The following is a 22,253-nucleotide window of genomic DNA, read 5'->3' on the forward strand; positions in this document are numbered from 1 at the left end:
CCGCACCTGTTACTTTCCCCAGGTGAGTTTAAAAGAGCATCACATGCTTGAAACAATCTTATTTATCCACTATTTTGAAAGGGTGCCAATAATTTTGTCCAGCCCATTTTTGGAGTTTGGTGACATTATGTCCAATTTGCTTTTTTTCCTCCTTTTTTTGTTTAGTTCCAATACACACAAAGGGAATACACATGTGTATAGCAAAGCATGTGTTACTGCAATCCTTTTCTGTGAGAAATACTTTATTTTCTAGAAAAATTTCAGGGGTGCCAACATTTACGGCCATGACTGTATATAAGATACTCCAGACTTGTTCTTAAATGGGGAATGCAAGTATTTACATTGATACTTTAGCAGTTTCTCACTATTTTCAATATCTCTGCTTGCTGTCAATCAGTGGGAAACTCCATGAGAACCCCAGCCGCCCTCTACTTTGTAGATATAACTTTCAGTTCTCCAATTTGTGGTGGTAACAGAAAATATGAACCTGATATATATATTTTTTTTTTCAGAATTTTCTATCAATACAACTACGACTCTTCTGACTGCATCCCGTACATGCAGTTTCTGCGAGACTTGGGGGTGTCTGTGTCTCGTGCTGGTGACATCCATGGTGTTAGCACTGACATTGTAGAAGGAAACCAGGTCCAAGAAGAATTACGAAAGTTTGATCACTCAGACAGGTAACTAGCACCAACTAAGATTATCAAGAATGGAAAAGACTGGAGGCACTCAATCTGCTGCAGGTGATTTATTTAAAATTCAGGTATACAGGTAATGCTTCAGTCAACGAGTCGTTTCGCGCACCTGCGCTTAATCAATGACCAACTAAGATTATGTCTCAATCCCTAACATACGGTGAGACTGTGATTCTTTTTCCTCCGTACTCAAGCCTCAAACTGCTTCTGTAGCTCAATATACAGTGGGGTAATATAGTATTTAGTCAGCCACCAATTGTGCAGGTTCTCCCACTTAAAAAGATGAGAGGCGCCTGTAATTTTCATCATAGATTATAACCTCAACTATGAGAGACATAATGAGAAAAAAATCCATAAAATCACATTGTCTGATTTTTAAAGAATTTATTTGCGAATTATGGTTGAAAATAAGTATCTGGTCAATAACAAAAGTTCATCTCAATACTTTGTTATATCCCCTTTGTTGGCAATGACAGAGGTCAAACATTTTCTGTAAGTCTTCACAAGGTTTTTACACACACTTGCTGGTATTTTGGCCCATTCCTCCATGCAGATCTCCTCTAGAGCAGTGATGTTTTGGGGCTGTCGCTGGATAACATGGACTTTCAACTCCCTCGTAAGGTTTTCTATGGGGTTGAGATCTGGAGACTGGCTAGGCCACTCCAGGACCTCGAAATGCTTACGAAGCCACTCCTTCATTGCCTGGGTGGTGAGTTTGGGATCATTGTCATTCTGAAAGACCCAGCCATGTTTCATCTTCAATGCCTTTGCTGAATGAAGGAGGTTTTCACTCAAAATCTCACAATACATGGCCCCATTCATTCTTTCCTTTACACGGATCAGTCGTCCTGGTCCCTTAGCAGAAAAACAGCCCCATAGCATGATGTTTCCACCCCCATGCTTCACAGTAGGTCTGGTGTTCTTTGGATGCAACTCAGCATTCTTTGTCCTCCAAACACGAGTTGAGTTTTTACCAAAATGTTTTACTTTGGTTTCATCTGACCATATGACATTCTTCCAATACTCTTCTGGATCATTTAAATGCTCTATAGCAAAGTTCAGACGGGCCCGGACATGTACTGGCTTAAGTAGGGGGCCACGTCTGGCACTGCATGATTTGAGTCCCTGGCGGCGTAGTGTGTTACTGATGGTAGCCTTTGTTACTTTGGTCCCAGCTCTCTGCAGGTCATTCACTAGGTTCCCCCGTGTGGTTCTGGGATTTTTGCTCACCGCTCTTGTGATCATTGTGACACCACGGGGTGAGATCTTGCATGGAGCCCCAGATCGAGGGAGATTATCAGTGGTCTTGTATGTTTTCCATTTTCTAATAATTGCTCTCAAAGATCATTTCTTCACACCAAGCTGCTTGCCTATTGCAGATTCAGTCTTCCCAGCCTGGTGCAGGTCTACAATTTTGTTTCTGGTGTCCTTGGACAGCTCTTTGGTCTTGGCCATAGTGGAGTTTGGAGTGTGACTGTTTGAGGTTGTGGACAGGTGTCTTTTATACTGATAACAAGTTCAAACAGGAGCCATTAATACAGGTAACGAGTGGAGGACAGAGGAGACTCTTAAAGAAGAAGTTAAAGGTCTGTGAGAGCCAGAAATCTTGCTTGTTTGTAGGTGACCAAATACTTATTTTCCACCATCATTTGCAAATAAATTCTTTAAAAATCAGACAATGTGATTTTATGGATTTTTTTTTTCTCATTATGTCTCATTCATAGTTGAGGTAATACCTATGATGACAATTACAGGCCTCTCTCATCTTTTTAAGTGGGAGAACTTAAAGGGAAACAATCATCAGATTTTACCCTATATAACGCTTGGCAAAGCGTTATATAGGGTAAAATCTTTATTTTCACCATTCCCGGGGGACGCTCCTGCCCCCAGGGATGGTGAACATAAGAAGTTATAAACTAGTCACCGCCGCTGCCGTAAGTAGTCACCTGGGCAGGGAGCTCTTCTCCCCTACTCGCGTTCTTCGGCCGGCAGCGACGCCCCCTCCGCTTGATTGATGGGCCGCGTCATTGTTCCGCTCACTAAACAGACGGAGCAGAGTGATGACGCGGCCCATCAATCAAGCAGAGTAGACCGGGAGTAGGGGAGAAGAGCTCCCCGACCAGGTGACTACTTACGGGCGGCGGCGGTGACTAGTTTATAACTTCATATATTCACCATCCCTGGGGGCAGGAGTGTCCCCCGGGAATGGTGAAAATAAAGATTTTACCCTATATGACGCTTTGCCAAGCGTTATATAGGGTAAAATCTGATGATTGGTTCCCTTTAAGAGGATGCAGCACTGGCGTAGCACTGCATTCCCTTCACTTTCATTACCTACATAAGGACACCCCGATCACCCGCTATTTCGGGAACTGCAGCATTCTAGTTGATGGGTGCACCACCATGCAGGTCAAAATTAAAAAGGTAATGCAGCTTTACCCCAGTGATGTGTTGCCATCATTCTTAGGATTGTGGGTACTGCTCCACTGCTCAGTGCTTGAAACAAAATGTTCCGAACGCTTAGAGCCGGCACCAGGAGTGCGTGATGTCATAGCCTCGCACCTCATGACGTCACGCCCAGCCCCCTCAATGCAAGTCTATGGGAGGGGGCGTGACATCTGTCACGCCCCCTCCCATAGACTTGCATTGAGGGGGCGGGGCATGATGTCATGAGTGGGCCGGGCTATGACATCACAAGCTCCCGGCGACGGCTCTAAGCGTTCGGAACATTTTGTTCCAAACGCTGAGCAGCGGAGTACCCCTTTAAGCTCGGACCACTAGCAGTAACTGAGCTGAAACATATTTCCCTATGATGTGTCATAAGAACATTTCTAGTAAGAAGATCCCAGATCCAAGAAACGATAGAGACAGGACGCATTTCGGCATAGCATTCCTTCCTCAGCTGAGAATTGGATGCTGTGCCAAAACGCCTCCTGTCTTCACCCTTACTATGGCCAGATGGGAATAAACACTTCAGTTATTGCATCCAACATGGAGAGTGCTGGGATCTTATTACTACTTATGGTAGTGGTCTTGATGCCGCCACGTGCCACCACCACCGTTGCAGTTGTGCTGACATTTATCTCCAATAATAACATTTCTGGCTGGGTTCCTCTGTCAACTCCAATACATTTTACTTTGTTAGAATGAGAGAAATCAATAATCAAGCCAGCAACCTAATCAGGAAGATTACGGTGGACGAGGTGATCGACAGGTTAAAGGATTGTGTCACCAGACATGAGTTTTCCTTGAAGGAAAGTTTCCTCACCTGCAATAAACAAACCAATGGAAAAGTCACCAAGAAGGATTTTAGAAAGGTAAGCACTTACTTGCACTCATGTATTGCCTACTTGTTTGCTTTCGAGAAGATAAATCGGGGAGATTCGAATGTTGGAATCAGCCAACATAGTGAGCTGCACTGTCTATATATATTTGAATAAGCCAGCGTGAGGCTGGTGAAACGTTGTCTATGCACATGATGGAATAAAACCACCTTTTTTTCGCAACCTGTGGAGTGCTGCATCATATTTGCTATTATATATATATATATATATATTGAGATGACTCGCTCTTGCAAACAGGTGCGGTTGCAGTATTGAGGTAAGGAGACAGCGTTCTTAAAGCAAAGTCCAGTGTTTTATTCACACTTAGGCACACAGCAAAACAGTCTTTGACGTGGAACAAAAGGAAAACGTAACAAAGTCCACCAAAGTATTTCCTTGGTGTTTGTTCACACCGGAGATCGTGCCGTGCGGCACTAAGCAAAGACTTTCCGTAGCATCCAGCTAGGCTGTTCAGCTGCTTCCACACTTGGAGCAAACAGAGGGAAGAACTCCACACACAGCTTTCTCTTGCACTGTGAGCTGCAAATAGCAAATCCCCCTCAGCTGGTGAAACAGCCAAGCTTTATAGCCAACAAAAGCCGGCCTGGATTGTGGGGAATGACCCCCACCCTGCACTTGGTCATTCCCAGTAAGAGCCGTCCCGGAATAGCCTTAAAGCCATACTACCATCTTAGTGTCAGACTGCCTCGCAGTACAGACACTGAATAATACTGACTCATACTTCACAAAGGCCAGGAGCCTTGGTTACACATGGCGTCCATCAACCACCATACCCTTCACCTTCTCACAATATATATATATATATATATATATACATACATACATATATAAATATACAAAACAGTGGTGAGCAGCACAACCCAGTGATGCAGAGGGGAAATGGGTGCCATGAGAGCAGTCCTGGTCAAGGTCTGTCCATTGATGCATATACAAAAAGTTTCGCAGCACTCCAAAAATGATTCAAAGGTGATTTATTGTCCCATGCAGAAAAAAGTGATACAACGTTTCACCGGTCTCACACCGGCTTTCTCAAGCATGCTTGAGAAAGCCGGTGTGAGACCGGTGAAACGTTGTATCACTTTTTTCTGCATGGGACAATAAATCACCTTTGAATCATTGTGAACACTGCGGGCAGTATAGTTTGCTGGGGACATTGCTGACAAAATTGTTTATCAAAGACACTCCTGGCAGTATAGTTTATCAGAGACACTGCTGACAGTATTGTTTATCAGAGACACTGCTGACAGTATTGTTTATCAGGGACACTGCTGACAGTATTGTTTATCAGAGACACTGATGACAGTATTGTTTATCAGGGACACTGCTGACAGTATTGTTTATCAGAGACACTGCTGACAGTATTGTTTATCGGAGACACTGATGACAGTATTGTTTATCAGTGACACTGCTGACAGTATTGTTTATCAGAGACACTGCTGACAGTATTGTTTATCAGAGACACTGCTGACAGTATTGTTTATCAGTGACACTGCTGACAGTATTGTTTATCAGAGACACTGCTGACAGTATTGTTTATCAGAGACACTGCTGACAGTATTGTTTATCAGAGACACTGCTGACAGTATTTTTTATCAGAGACACTGCTGACAGTATTGTTTATCGGAGACACTGATGACAGTATTGTTTATCGGAGACACTGCTGACAGTATTGTTTATCACAGACACTGCTGACAGTATTGTTTATCAGAGACACTGATGACAGTATTGTTTATCGAAGACACTGCTGACAGTATTGTTTATCAGAGACACTGCTGGCAGTATAGTTTATCAGAGACACTGCTGACAGTATTGTTTATCAGAGACACTGCTGACAGTATTGTTTATCAGAGACACTGCTGACAGTATTGTTTATCAGAGACACTGCTGACAGTATTGTTTATCAGAGACACTGATGACAGTATTGTTTATCGGAGACACTGCTGACAGTATTGTTTATCACAGACACTGCTGACAGTATTGTTTATCACAGACACTGCTGACAGTATTGTTTATCAGAGACACTGCTGACAGTATTGTTTATCACAGACACTGCTGACAGTATTGTTTATCGGAGACACTGCTGACATTATTGTTTATCACAGACACTGCTTACAGTATTGTTTATCAGAGACACTGCTGACAGTAATGTTTATCAGAGACACTGCTGACAGTATTGTTTATCAGAGACACTGCTGACAGTATTGTTTATCAGAGACACTGCTGACAGTATTGTTTATCAGAGACACTGCTGACAGTATTGTTTATCAGAGACACTGCTGACAGTATTGTTTATCAGAGACACTGCTGACAGTATTGTTTATCAGAGACACTGCTGACAGTATTGTTTATCACAGACACTGCTGACAGTATTGTTTATCGGAGACACTGCTGACAGTATTGTTTATCAGAGACACTGCTTACAGTATTGTTTATCAGAGACACTGCTGACAGTATTGTTTATCAGAGACACTGCTGACAGTATTGTTTATCAGAGACACTGCTGACAGTATTGTTTATCAGGGACACTGCTGACAGTATTGTTTATCAGAGACACTGCTGACAGTATTGTTTATCAGAGACACTGCTGACTGTATTGTTGATCAGAGACACTGCTGACAGTATTGTTTATCAGAGACACTGCTGACAGTATTGTTTCAGTGACACTGCTGACCGTATTGTTTATCGGAGACACTGCTGACAGTATTGATTATCTGAGACACTCCTGACAGTATTGTTTATCGGAGACACTGATGACAGTATTGTTTATCGGAGACACTGATGACAGTATTGTTTATCGGAGACACTGATGACAGTATTGTTTATCGGAGACACTGATGACAGTATTGTTTATCGGAGACACTGATGACAGTATTGTTTATCGGAGACACTGATGACAGTATTGTTTATCGGAGACACTGATGACAGTATTGTTTATCAGAGACACTGCTGACAGTATTGTTTATTGGAGACACTGATGACAGTATTGTTTATCGGAGACACTGATGACAGTATTGATTATCGGGACACTTTGCTGACACCGTTTATGAGGGGGACACCCTGCTGGCACTTTAGAGGGGCATTTTGCAGTCCTCATCATTATAGGGGCACTCAGCAATTATTTTGTGTGGCCATTTAATATTACAGCATATAACCAATTGGACTTTTTATAGATCAGATCGGAAATTGGAAAATAGACAAGACTAAGATTTATTCATCTCCTCCTTCCCCAGTGTATTTCTCTTTGGCTCATCATGTGTCAGATCCATTTAATGGTGATATGTTACATCATAACATCTCCAGGTTGACTCGGGGGCTCGCACCGATAAAAAGGCTCATTCTGTTGTGCTGTGAGACTCCTTAGCAGGATGAGCACAGTGTCAAGTTGTTAATGAGAGATTTCTCATCCTGTTATCACGTCTCGGGCCCCACGAGTCACAAATCAGACTCTATACACACTTAGCAATTAACACTTACTGCAAAATAAAGGGGAAAAAAACCAACACAGCACAGCCGATAGAGATGATCGGTCTGCCACTTTACCTCTAACGCTGTCAAAAACAAAGCTTTTCTCCCACATTACTGCTGTCGTTCTAGACCGCTTCTAAGAATTTGTAAAATAAATAAATAGATAAATAAAAATAATTTTGAGATATTAAAAAATAACATTTTTACATTTTAGCAAGTAACCCGACAATAATCAAGCAATTAGGTATTATTGTAGACTAGCAGAGTGCTCATGTGTTGCCCGCTCTCCTTACTTAAACCTTGTGGGAGAGGAAGAGCAACAATGTCGCTCTTGTCCTCTTAAAGGGGTACTCGGCTGCTCAGCCCACCCAATCATGACGTCACGCCCCGCCCCCTCAATGCAAGTCTATGGGAGGGGGCGTGACGGCTGTCACGCCCCCTCCCATAGACTTGCATTGAGGGGGCTGGGTGTGATGTCATGATGGGGCGGGGCAATGATGTCACGAGTTCCCGGCTCCAGCGTTCGGAACAGTTTGTTCCAAATGCTGAGCAGCGGAGTACCCCTTTAACTCGTTCTCTTATCCCAACCTCATATCCCCTTTTCATATTCCGTCCTCATATCCCGACCTCATATCCCCTTTTCATATCCCCGTCCTCATATCCCGACCTCATATGCCGTCCTCATATCCCAAGCTCATATCTCAGCCTCATATCCCGTCCTCATATCCCAACCTCAAATCCTGTCCTCATATCCCAACCTCATATCCTGTCCTCATATCCCGACCTCATATCTCAACCTCATATCCCGTCCTCATATCCCAACCTCAAATCCCGTCCTCATATCCTGACCTCATATCTCAACCTCATATCCTGTCCTCATATTCTGTCCTCATATCCCATCCTCATATCTCAACCTCATATCCCGTCCTCATATCCCATAAAAGCAGTGCAAAAATAGAAAAACATGTAAACACTGGTAATGTTTTAATCTTATTGGCCCAAAGAATATAGAGAACATGTAAGTTTTACTGTAAAGTGTAATGCGTAAAAACAAAACACTCGCTGTACATTTTATGGTAAAATGAAAGATGCCGTTAAGTACAATTGGTCGAGCAAATCAAGCTTTATGTGGAAAAATAAAAGTTATGGATATTATAAGGCGAAGAGGAAAAAAAAAACGAAAACAGAAAAATAAAATTGTCTGTGTCCTAAAGACCAAAATGGGCTATGTTCTTAAGGGGTTAAGCAGACAGTGCTTACTGGAAACATCCCAGAATTTCATAATGCAGATATGGAAAAAAAAAAAACGGCAGATTATATTTGTTACCAGCACAAAAAAGGCATCTATACATCTGACCATGGTTCATTAGACAAGTATTCGTGGAATCAGCTGACAATAATTTTATTGGGCACTCTCATTAAAACAAATTTTTGGTATTGCACTCCTTATGGTAAATAAAAAAATCTTTCTAAGTACTGTACTGTGTTAAAACATAGAAAACTTCTTTTTTTATTTGTGTTTACCAAAGCTGCCACTTTGGACTCCTGCTGGCCTGGCAGAAGTCCAAAATCAGGAAATGCTGAGGGGGGGTGTGCAGCCTTAGCCAATAATAGCTCATCTCACACTGAACTGCTGTGTGTAGCAGAGTGAGGGAGGAATTTCTCCCCTTTATGGCTTCAGATGATGTCACGCCTGCTGGGGAACGCCCCTTCCCAGTCTGTGAATCTAAATGAGACTGAGCAGAAAATACAGAACAATATCAAGGTAGAAAACTAAAAAATAATAAAAATAAAGGCAGGGGGTGGTTTATCATGATGGGGGCATTGATCTGGGAGGATTATAACATTTAACAAGATCAGGAGGTACTCTTTAGAAAAGCTGCGGGGATTGGGGAAAGTATTCATGGGAGGTGGTCCCCACAGATGCTCTTCCCCCCCATCGGCATTAAGTGATTCGTCTCTCTGTGTGTATAGGGTGGAGAGCAGCTTCCGGGACCCACCCCAATGATTAGTTACCCGTTCCCAGCTGTTTTTTTACACTGTGATTTCTCTGAACCACCCAAACATTCCCTTCATTCCAACCATTGGTTAGGATCGTAGCAACAGGTAAAGTTTTAACATAAAATCAGGGCTCCTGTTTTAGCCGGAGATTGGCTGAGCTGGCAGTATCTGCTCAGCACGAGGAGGCCATTTTGGAAGGTTGGGGCCGGTGTTATGGAGCGCTCAACGGAGAGAAGCAACATCCAGAGGTGAGATTCAGGGCTCCATTAGGGGATTGTGGAGGGTCCCAGAGGTCAGACCCCCTGCAATCACAAACTTATCCCCGATCCTGTGGATAGGGGTTAAGTTTGTCTAAAATAGAGTACCCCTTTAAAGTGTACCTGTCACTTTAAAAAAAACTTTGACATGTCCTATAGACAAGTCAACAGTTTTGATGGGTTAGGGTCTGAGAGTTTAGATCCCGATCAATCACTAGAATGAGCGGAGAAAAAGCGTGCGCTGACCGAGACAACACCATAAACTTACATTGTAAGTTTGTCTTCTTAGTGCGCTCTGCTCCCGGCTCATTCTAATGATCAGTCAGACCTAAACACTCAGACCCCACCGATCAGGTGTAAATTTCTCAGCTTAAAGAGGTACTCCGGTGAAATTGTAAGAACTGTCCACATAGCAAACATATCCTGCTCTGGACAGTTCCTAAAATGGACAGAGATGTCAGCAGAGAGCACTGTGGGCATTTCCTCTGTAGTATTCAGCAGCTAATAAGTACTGGAAAGATTAAGATTTTTTAATAGAAGTAATTTACAAATCTGTTTAACTTTCTGGCACCAGTTGATTTAAAAAAAAAAAGTTTTCCACTGGAGTACCCCTTTAAAGGGATTATCCAGAAATAGAAAAACAGAGCTAATTTCTTTCAAAAACCGCTCCCCGTCTGTCTCCAGATTGGGTGTAGTTCTGCAGCTCAGTTCCATTGAAATGAATGGAGCCAAGTTGTAACCTGGGGACAGGCGCGGAGCTGTTTTTGAAAGAAATTAGCTCTGTTTTTCTATTCCTGGATAACCCCTTTATATCAAATCTAATTGATGGCATAAACAATTAATGGTATAATCATTTCATTTTAGCTAAAGCAAACCCAACCCAACCTAACATATTGGAAATAATAAGGATTTATTGACATGGTTTTATGGATACTATTTTTAAAACCTGCATAAAGTACAAGATTTGCATATTCACCTGCGCAGAGCAGAAGCCCGTACATATGTGCGCCCGAATCTACATTATTTGTCACTAAATTACCAACGTGTAAAGTAAAGATTTGTTGTTGTAAAAAAAAAAATGGAATAATAATATAAAAAAAAAAAAAAACATTCCCCTGCTGTCAAGAATCGAAGAAATGAAGACGTTCCTTTTGGATGGCTGCTGTCATTCACCCAGTTACGTCTCCCGAAATAATTCATTAAATTTCGTCTGTCAAGTCCTGGTTATGTAAGTCGCTTCTTCCCAGGAGAAGAAGATATTTTACCCATGAGACCCGAAAGAAACTTTTGGAAAAAAAAATAAAAAATCATAAAGTTTTGGATTTTTGTGGTTCCCCATGGCGGTTGTTTTTTTTCTTCCTTAGAGAGTACGTTGCATTCATTAACACGCCTGGAAGTACTTTAAATCATACATCCCCTCGCTGTAAATTCCTGAGCTGCTCCATCTGTTATGTGACAATTTGCACCTCCAAAATCGACACATCTGCAGCCGCTACATGTATCTGAATGTGCGCGGTCCCTTTTTTTTTTTCTGCAGGTTTTGCAGGATCACGAGCTGCATCTAGATGAGGAACAATTCAACATCTTAACTGAAAAATTGGGATTTACAAAGGAAGGCCTCAGCTACTTAGATTTCGTGTCATTATTCGAAGGTATGGTTCGTTATATGTAACAGCGCTATTCTGAGTGTCAAGGTTTGATGCCTGTACGAAATATGAGGAGAAACTCAAAGTATCACGTTCGGGCACAACTAATAATACCGTCTAATACAGGGTAAAATTTAAGAGTACTCTGCTGCCCCGGCGTTCTGAACATTTTGTTCCGAATGCTGGTTGCGGGTGCCGGGGGTTGTGATTAGAGATCTTATCCCCTATCCAAACGATTGGGAATGAGATGTCTGATCGCAGGGGGTCCCGACGCTGGGACCCCCACAATCTATGTGCAGCATACAGCATTCGTTTAGAATGCTGGGTGCGGGGCGGCGAGAGTCGTGATGTCCCGACCAAGCCCCCTTGTGACGTCACGCCATGCCCCCTCAATGCAAGTCTATGGGAGGGGGCGTGATGTCCATCACGCCCCCTCCCATAGACTTGCATTGAGGGGGCGTGGCGTGACATCACAACTAGAGATGAGCGAACTTACAGTAAATTCGATTCGTCACGAACTTCTCGGCTCGGCAGTTGATGACTTTTCCTGCATAAATTAGTTCAGCTTTCAGGTGGGCTGGAAAAGGTGGATACAGTCCTAGGAAAGAGTCTCCTAGGACTGTATCCACCTTTTCCAGCCCACGGGAGCACCTGAAGGCTGAACTAATTTATGCAGGAAAAGTCATCAACTGCCGAGCCGAGAAGTTCGTGACGAATCGAATTTACTGTAAGTTCGCTCATCTCTAGTTGTGATGTCACGCCACGCCCCCTCAATGCAAGTCTATGGGAGGGGGCGTGATGTCCATCACGCCCCATCCCATAGACTAGCATTGAGGGGCGTGGCGTGATGTCACGAGGGGGCGTGGCTGTGACATCACGATCCCCGCCGCCCGCACCCAGCATTCTAAATGAACGCTGTGTGCTGTACATAGATTGTGGGGGTACCAGCGTCGGGACCCCCTGCGATCAGACATCTCATTCCCAATCGTTTGGATAGGGGATAATATGTCTAGAGGCGGGGTACCCCTTTAACTAGACAGTTTAAACATTTTTGCATAATTTTTTGGCAGGTTAAGACCAGTTTTTTGGATGCATTTTTTGCGCCAGCATAATGGCCGCAAGAACCAGACTGACAGGTGTCGGTTCTAGTTATCATATCTGTAATCAGGCCCGGGCTTGCATTTATAATACGGTCAAAAATGCGTCTGTGATAACCGGCCTCATTTACCTTTAAGCCACACCCCTTCACAAGTAGGCCACGACCATTGTTAGCAGAAAGTTATACAGATTTGTAGATCACTTCTATTTAAAAATCTTAATCCTTTCAGTACTTATCAGCTGCTGTATGCTCCGGAGGAGGTTGTTTTCTTTTGGAATTTTCTTTATGTCTGACCACACTGCTCTCTGCTGACACCTCTGTCCATTTTAGGAACTGTCCAGAGTAGAAGCAAATCCCCATAGCAAACCTATCCTGCTTTGGACAGTTCCTAAAATGGACAGAGGCATCAGCAGAGAGCATACAGCAGTTGATAAGTGCTAGAAGGATTAAGATTTTTAAATAGAAGTAATTTACAAATCTGTTTAACTTTCTGGCACCAGTCGAGTTAAATAAAAATGTTTTCCAGCGGAGTACCCCTTTAACCCCTTAAGGACACATGACGTACTGGAACGTCATGTGTCCACTCCCGATCTATAACGCGGGGCCACGGCGTGGCCCCGCGTCATAGCGGTTCGGGCCCGGCCTCTAACAACGGCCGGGACCCGTGGCTAATAGCGCGCGGCATTGATCGCTGTGCCGCGCGCTATTAACCCTTTAGACGCGGCGTTCAAAGTTGAACGCCGCGTCTAAAGTGAAACCGAAAGCATGCCGGCTAGCTCAGTGGGCTGTTCGGGATAGCCGCGGTGAAATCGCGGCATCCCGAACAGCTGACAGGACAGCGGGAGGGCCCCTTCCTGCCTCCTCGCTGTCCGATCGCCGAATGACTGCTCAGTGCCTGAGATCCAGGCATGAGCAGTCATCCGGCAGAATCGTTGATCACTGGTTTCTTATGAGAAACCAGTGATCAACATAGAAGATCAGTGTGTACAGTGTTATAGGTCCCTATGGGACCTATAACACTGCAAAAAAAAAGTGAAAAAAAAAAGTGAATAAAGATCATTTAACTCCTCCCCTATTAAAAGTTTGAATCACCCCCCTTTTCCAATAAAAAAAAAAACACAGTGTAAATAAAAATAAAAATAAACATATGTGGTATCACCGCGTGCGGAAATGTCCGAATTATAAAAATATATCATTAATTAAACCGCTCGGTCAATGGCGTGCGCGCAAAAAAATTCCAAAGTCCAAAATAGTGCATTTTTGGTCACTTTTTATATCATTTAAAAATGAATAAAAAGTGATCAATAAGTCCTATCAATGCAAAAATGGTACCGTTAAAAACTTCAGATCATGGCGCAAAAAATGAGCCCTCATACCGCCCCATACACGGAAAAATAAAAAAGTTATAGGGGTCAGAAGATGACAATTTTAAACGTATTAATTTTCCTGCATGTAGTTATGATTTTTTCCAGAAGTCCGACAAAATCAAACCTATATAAGTAGGATATCATTTTAATCGTATGGACCTACAGAATACATATCAGGTGTCATTTTTACCGAAAAATGTACTATGTAGAAACGGAAGCCCCCAAAAGTTACAAAACAGCGTTTTTTTTTTCAATTTTGTCGCACAATGATTTTTTTTCCCGCTTCACCATAGATTTTTGGGCAAAATGACTGACGTCATTACAAAGTAGAATTGGTGGCGCAAAAAATAAGCCATCATATGGATTTTTAGGTGTAAATTTGAAAGAGTTATGATTTTTTAAAGGCAAGGAGCAAAAAACGAAAATGCAAAAACGGAAAAACCTCCGGTCCTTAAGGGGTTAAACTCAAAATTAGGACACTTTCATTTCTATATATATTTTGCATCCATATTGTGTGTATTTTTGCTAGATACAGAGTCAATGTTAATCGATGGGCTATTGATATAGGCATTTATATTATGTGTATATTTTAAAACCAGCATACACTACTTTCATATTTGTCATAGCACAGAAAAAAAATAATGCTTATACATGTTACTCACTAGGTCATGCAGATGGTTTACATGTCTTTTTTATGCGTCTAGCTTCTGTATCTGGCTCCCAAATCTCAGCGTTCAGCTGCTCCCTCATATGACATCCACTGCTTAAGAAGCACTGAGCCCGCCCTCACTCACCATGAATTCACTTCCTCCCTGAGTCTGCTGTGCTGTGCTGGGTCTCTTCATCAAATCACTGCAGGCTGCTCTGTAACCCCTCCTCTCTCTGTTTTCATGCTGCAGTCTGATAGGACAGGAGTGAGCACAGAGGAGTGCTAGTCCGGCCCTCACTTCCTGGACTTGTCCCAGTCTGTGCTTTATATGGGACAAAGATGATGCTGCAGCCGAACATGATTATGTTCTGGATGGTATGGGGACCCCTAATGGTCTTTTTTTATAAGCCATACTTTCTATAAAAAGGAGTTAAAATTTTTTATGAAATATACTAAAAAGGTTAATGTTTTGCACAACATATAAAAATGTGGTACAGAGCCCTGCTTGTCCTAAGTATACAGAGCCCTACTTGTCCTCAGTTTACAGAGCCCTGCTTGTCCTCAGTGTACATAGCCCTGCTTGTCCTCAGTGTACAGAGCCCTACTTGTCCTCAGTGTACAGAGCCCTGCTTGTCCTCGGTGTACAGAGCCCTGCTTGTCCAGTGTACAGAGCCCTGCTTGTCCTCCGTGTACAGAGCCCTGCTTGTCCTCAGTGTACAGAGCCCCGCTTGTCCTCAGTGTACAGAGCCCTGCTTGTCCTCGGTGTACAGAGCCCTGCTTGTCCTTGGTGTACAGAGCCCTGCTTGTCCTCCGTGTACAGAGCCCTGCTTGTCCTCCATGTACAGAGCCCCGCTTGTCCTCAGTGTACAGAGCCCCGCTTGTCCTCAGTGTACAGAGCCCCGCTTGTCCTCAGTGTACAGAGCCCCGCTTGTCCTCAGTGTACAGAGCCCCGCTTGTCCTCAGTGTACAGAGCCCCGCTTGTCCTCAGTGTACAGAGCCCCGCTTGTCCTCAGTGTACAGAGCCCCGCTTGTCCTCAGTGTACAGAGCCCCGCTTGTCCTCAGTGTACAGAGCCCCGCTTGTCCTCAGTGTACAGAGCCCCGCTTGTCCTCAGTGTACAGAGCCCCGCTTGTCCTCAGTGTACAGAGCCCTGCTTGTCCTCAGTGTACAGAGCCCCGCTTGTCCTCAGTGTACAGAGCCCCGCTTGTCCTCAGTGTACAGAGCCCCGCTTGTCCTCAGTGTACAGAGCCCCGCTTGTCCTCAGTGTACAGAGCCCTGCTTGTCCTCAGTGTACAGAGCCCTGCTTGTCCTCAGTGTACAGAGCCCTGCTTGTCTTCAGTGTACAGAGCCCTGCTTGTCTTCAGTGTACAGAGCCCCGCTTGTCCTCAGTGTACAGAGCCCCGCTTGTCCTCAGTGTACAGAGCCCCGCTTGTCCTCAGTGTACAGAGCCCCGCTTGTCCTCAGTGAACAGCGCCCTGCTTGTCCTCAGTGAACAGCGCCCTGCTTGTCCTCTGTGAACAGCGCCCTGCTTGTCCTCGGTGTACAGAGCCCTGCTTGTCCTCGGTGTACAGAGCCCTGCTTGTCTTCAGTGTACAGAGCCCTGCTTGTCCTCAGTGTACAGAGCCCTGCTTGTCCTCAGTGAACAGCGCCCTGCTTGTCCTCAGTGTACAGAGCCCCGCATGGCCGAGCCCGCCCATTGGGTGACAATAGCGAATGAAAATTTGCTTTGTTACACTGATCCTCCTCCTGGCCAATTGATACCATGTCCAATACCTGCAGTGCAGCTCTCCTGTTCTCCCGTTTGCATCATTGCGTCCTATGGAGGAGCATGTGACACACACGTCACTCCTCCTCCCCTGCGCCCAGCGTAACGCTGCGGAGGAAGCAGAGTGACGTGTATGTCACATGCTCCTCCATAGGACGCCATGATGAGGACAGGAGAATGGGGCATGGGGGGGCAGCACCCGAGGACAACCGCAGGTGGTGAGCCGTTTACAAGAGGAGGGGGGCGGGGGCCTGCTGTCTATAAACTGTGGACCTCCAGATGCTGTAAAACTACAACTCCCAGTTGTAGTTTTGCAACAGCTGGAGGTCCACAGTTTGGAGACCACTGATCTAGCAGCAGAGTGAGTGCTGTCTATAAGGGGGGCCCTGCTGTCTATATAAGTGGGGGGGGGCTTCTATCTATATAAGTGGGGGGGGGGGGGGGGCTGCTGTCTATAAGGGGGGGCCTGCTGTCTATAAGGGGGGGGGACCTGCTGTCTATAAGGGGGAGGGGGGCTGCTATCTATAAGAGGGAGCCTGCTGTCTATATAAGTGGGGGGGGGGCTGGTGTCTATATAAGTGTGGGGGGGGCTGCTGTCTATATAAGTGGGGGGGGCTGCTGTCTATAAGAGGGGGGCCTGCTGTCTATAAGGGGGGGACCTGCTGTCAATAAGGGGGGGCTGCTGTCTATAAGAGGGGGGCCTGCTGTCTATATAAGTGGGGGGGCTGCTGTCTATATAAGGGGGGCTGCTGTCTATAATAGGGGGGCCTGCTGTCTATAAGGGGGGGGACCTGCTGTCTGTAAGGGGGGGGGGCCTGCTGTCTATAAGAGGGGCCTGCTGTCTATAAGGGGGGCCCTGCTGTCTATATAAGTGGGGGGGGGGCTGCTGTCATATAAGGGGGGCTGCTGTCTATAAGGGGGGGCCTGCTGTCTATAAGAGGGGGGCCTGCTGTCTATAAGAGGGGGGACCTGCTGTCTATAAGGGGGGGGGGCTGCTATCTATAAGAGGGGGCCTGCTGTCTATATAAGTGGGGGGGGGGGCTGCTGTCTATATAAGTGGGGGGGGGGGGGCTGCTGTCTATAAGAGGGGGGACCTGCTGTCTATAAGGGGGGGACCTGCTGTCTATAAGGGGGGGGGGCTGCTGTCTATAAGAGGGGGGCCTGCTGTCTATATAAGTGGGGGGGCTGCTGTCTATATAAGGGGGGCTGCTGTCTATAATAGGGGGGCCTGCTGTCTATAATAGGGGGGCCTGCTGTCTATAAGGGGGGGACCTGCTGTCTGTAAGGGGGGGGGGCTGCTGTCTATAAGAGGGGCCTGCTGTCTATAAGAGGGGGGCCTGCTGTCTATATAAGTGGGGGGGGGGCTGCTGTCTATATAAGGGGGGGGGGGGGCTGCTGTCTATATAAAACAAGAGGGCCACAGAAAAATTATCAAATGTTTACCGGTCCGCGACGATAAAAAGGTTGGGGAGCACTGATGTAAGTTATATAAAAAGTTTTTGTTGATGACGGGTACACTTTAATCTATGTGGCTATCCATTTAGGTGTATATAATTTGTGTCTACAGAGGTACTTATGTATAGACAGTTACATTAATGTGAGAAACTATTATAATGAAAAATATTTTTTTATGAATTCCAATACAACTATTTATATTTTGCTCTTAGTCCCAACAGGAGTTGGACCTGGGGAGAAATTGCATAATAGTCCCAACCATCGAGTGAATAAGACCAAGTTTCACTACATGACAGCAGAAGAGTGTCTCAGCCAGTTGTTGGATAAGTTAAGAGAAGGCTATGGGGTAAGTATGAATGATGTATAATATGGGAAACAAGAAAATAGCATAGTACAGGGCATAGAGCTCTCAGCTTGGGAGTCCATATAGATATACATGGTTCACGCTATTGCCATCAAACTTAGAGGGGTTCTCCGCTGCTAGACATGTTATCCCCTATCCAAAGGATAGGGGATAACATGTCTGATCACGGGGGTCCAGCCGCTGGGGACCTCCACGATCTCTTCCGCGGCACCCCAGTCATTAGGTGCACAGAGTGAACTCCGCTCCGTGCCGGATGACTGGCAAACACAATCGCCACGCCCCCTTCATTCATGTCTACGGAAGGAGGCCTGACTGCTGTGTACTAGCCATCACGCCCCCTCCCATAGACATAAATGGAGGGGGGATGGTGTGATGTCACGATCACAAAAGCCCACAGCCGGACCCCTCTCGATCAGACATGTTATCCCCTATCCTTTAGATAGGGGATAACATGTCTAGAGGCGGAGTACCCCTTTAAAGGGGATATCCAGAATTAGAAAAACAAAGCGGATTTCTACTAAAAACAGCACCACCTCTGTCCTCGTGTTGTGTGTGGTATTGCAGCTCAGTTCCATTAGAGTGAATAAGGGCAAGTTGTAATACCACACACAACCCGAGGACAAGGGTGGCGCAGTATTTAGAAGAAATCAGCTCTGTTTCTCTATTCCTTGTTAACCTCTTTAATGTCTCTCAGAATATTGTATTAAAGGGGTATTCCAGGAAAAAAACTTTTTTTATATATATCCACTGGCTCCAGAAAGTTAAACAGATTTGTAAATTACTTCTATTAAAAAATCTTAATCCTTTCAGTACTTATGAGCTTCTGATGTTGAGGTTGTTCTTTTCTGTCTAAGTGCTCTCTGATGACACGTGTCTCGGGAAACGCCCAGTTTAGAAGCAAATCCCCATAGCAAACCTCTTCTAAACTGGGCGGTTCCCGAGACACGTGTCATCAGAGAGCACTTAGACAGAAAAGAACAACCTTAACTTCAGAAGCTCATAAGTACTGAAAGGAATAATATTTTTTAATAGATGTAATTTACAAATCTGTTTAACTTTCTGGGGCCAGTTGATATAAAAAAAAGTTTTTTCCTGGAATACCCCTTTAAGACATGTTCAATTTTAGATCAGGGCATTGAATTCAGTGTAGACCTAACTGTGGAAAACAAAGGATGGGGAGGAGAGGGACTGTGCATATTTTGGAGCCTGGGGGACTTAATGATGATGGCTGCTCTATCACTAAGATCTTATGTGATTTGACCTTAAAGGGGTACTCAGGTTGAAAAAATGTTTTTTAAATCAACTGGTTCCAGAAAGTTAAACAGATTTGTAAATTACTTCTATTTAAAAATCTTAATCCTTCCAGTACTTATCAGCTGCTGTATGCTCCAGAGGAAGTTGTGTAGTTCTTTTGTGTCTGACCACAGTGCTCTCTGCTGATATCTATGTCAGGAACTGTCCAGAGCAGGAGAGGTTTTTCTCCTGCTCTGGACAGTTCCTGACATGGACAGAGGTGTCAACAGAGAGCACTGCGGTCAGACAGAAAGGAAATTCAAAAAAGAAAAGAACTTCCTCTGTAGTATACAGCAGCTGAAAAGTCCTGGAAGATTTTTAAATAGAAGTAATTTACAAATCTGTTTAACTTTGTGGCACCAGTTGATTATAAAAAAAAAAAATTTTCCTCTGGAGTCCCCCTTTAAAGTGTACCTGTCACTTTAAAAAAAAACTTTTTACATGATCTAGAGACATGTCAAAAAATGTCATCGGTCACGGAGTGTTCAGACCCAGGACAATTGTTAAAACAAGCAGAAAAATGCGGCTGACCGAGACAATCCCACAGACTTACATTGTCCCAGTTAGTTCTTTCTATGTGTGAATACTCAGTCTTTGACAGATTTGACATTAGACATGTCCTAGGACAGGATTTCCCAACCAGTGTGCCTCCAGCTGTTGCAGAACTACAACTCCCAGCATGCCCGGACATCCTTCGGCTGTCCGGGCTTGCTGGGAGTGGTAGTTTTGCAACAGCTGGAGGCACACTGGTTGGGAAACCCTGTCCTAGAGACATGTCAAAAAAAAAATTTTAAGCGACAGGTCTGAACACTTAGACCCCGACCGATTAAAAAAAGTTTTTTTTAAAGTGACAGTGCCCATTTATAGTGTTTTTTCCTGGCTCTGTGGCCATGCAACCATTGACATCATGTAGGCATAAACTCCCCCTACCAAAGGGGGGCACCACTAGTGCTCAGGGTTCAGGTGTATTTCCTAGTTTACTATTTGAACTTTGTTATTTAGTTGCCTTATGGCAATGTCATGTGGGCACTGTATATAGTATATGGCACGCCATGAAGAGAGATTTTAAGGTGAGAGAGATACTGTATAGGGCACCAACTTAAAGGGGTACTCCCGTGGAAAACTTTTTTTTTTTAATCAACTGGTGCCAGAAAGTTAAATAGATTTGTAAATGACTTCTATTAAAAAATCTTAATCCTTCCAATACATTTTATGGGCTGTATACTACAGAGGAAATGCTTTTCTTTTTGGATTTCTCTTATGTTGTGACCACAGTGCTCTCTGCTGACACCTGCTGTCCATTTTAGGAACTGTCCAGAGCAGCATATGTTTGCTATGGGGATTTTCTCCTGCTCTGGACAGTTCCAAAAATGGACAGCAGAGGTCAGCAGAGAGCACTGTGGTCATGACATCAGAGAAATCCAAAAAGAAAAGCATTTCCTCTATAGTATACAGCCCCTAAAAAGTACTGGAAGGATTAAGGGGGGACTCCACTCTGGCATCTTATCCCCTATCCAAAGGATAGGGGATAAGATGTTAGATCGCCACGGTCCCGCTGCTGGGGACCCCGGGGATCGCCACTGCGGCACCCCGCCATCATTACTGCGCAGAGCGAGTTCGCTCTGTGCGTAATGACGGGCGATAAAGGGGCCGGAGCAGCGTGACGTCATGGCTCCGCCCCTCATGACATCACGGCCCATCCCGTTAATGCAAGTCTATGGCAGGGGGTGTAACGACTGCCACGCCCCCTCCCATAGACTTGTATTGACGGGGCGGACCGTGACATCACGAGGGGCGGAGCCATGACGTCACGCTGCTCCGGCCCCTGTATTGCCCGTCATTACATGCAGAGCGATCTCGCTCTGCGCAGTAATGATAGCGAGGTGCTGCAGCAGCGATCCCCGGGGTCCCCAGCAGCGGGACCCCGGCAGTCTGACATCTTATCCCCTATCCTTTGGTTAGGGGATAAGATGTCTAGGGGCGGAGTACCCCTTTTAAGATTTTTTAATAGAAGTAATTTACAAATCTGTTTAACTTTCTGACACCAGTTGATTTAAAAAAAAAAAAGTTTTCCAAGGGAGTACCCCTTTAAGCCAGCCCTGTATATGTTGCCACCCTGGCACCAAACCTATTTTCTACTCTTCAGGACACATACAGCGCCTTTTACAAGATAGACAGCAACCGGGACGGCCTGATCACAATGCATGACTTCCGCCGCCTCCTCGATAGCTTCATGTTCATCATCACTCAGAAGGAATACGAACGCCTCCTCAACCTACTTGGGCTGAATCTCACATCCACCCTAAATTATACAGAGTTCCTTGACTTATTACGAGGGCAGGAGAAAGAGGACTGCCCTCCTTGGTTGAACTCATCGCACAGGTACATTCCTTCCTATATACAATACATATTCATATATAAACTCCAGTATAACCTGCAGCGATACAGATCCATACAGATGTCTGGATTTGTTATAGAAGATGTAGATATACAAGAGATGAAGACTGATGACAACTGACTAGGCTGCAGTAGGGGACCTTTTTTGGGGTCGTTTTATACTACCCTGGGAGGTAGCATTTATTTCACCTGAAGAAACCAGCAGACATGTATAAAAGGGACTTTGCTCTACAATAAAATATGTAAAAACCTTTTGTTAAAGTGTTCCTGTCGCTTTAAAAAAATTATAATAATTTAACATGGCATGTCCTAGAGACATACACTGCTCAAAAAAATAAAGGGAACACTAAGATAACACATCCTAGATCTGAATGAATGAACTAATCGTATGAAATACTTTCGTCTTTACATAGCTGAATGCGCTGACAACAAAATCACACAAAAATTATCAATG

The 22,253-nt window shown here is 44.6% G+C and overlaps 1 protein-coding gene across 1 annotated transcript in view; it reads left to right on the forward strand.

The window, feature by feature from the left end:
* EFCAB6 (EF-hand calcium binding domain 6) overlaps window positions 1-22,253 on the forward strand; it is a 186,794-nt gene that overhangs the window by 115,295 nt on the left and 49,246 nt on the right. Inside the window, exons 15-19 of the mRNA XM_056517381.1 lie at window positions 513-683; window positions 3,844-4,015; window positions 11,303-11,417; window positions 17,958-18,091; window positions 21,549-21,784. Coding sequence (XP_056373356.1) covers window positions 513-683; window positions 3,844-4,015; window positions 11,303-11,417; window positions 17,958-18,091; window positions 21,549-21,784 — 828 coding nt within the window. The remainder of the gene's footprint in view (window positions 1-512; window positions 684-3,843; window positions 4,016-11,302; window positions 11,418-17,957; window positions 18,092-21,548; window positions 21,785-22,253) is intronic.

Source organism: Hyla sarda, chromosome 4 (genome assembly GCF_029499605.1).
Source record: "Hyla sarda isolate aHylSar1 chromosome 4, aHylSar1.hap1, whole genome shotgun sequence".
In the NCBI taxonomy this organism is placed as follows: domain Eukaryota; kingdom Metazoa; phylum Chordata; class Amphibia; order Anura; family Hylidae; genus Hyla; species Hyla sarda.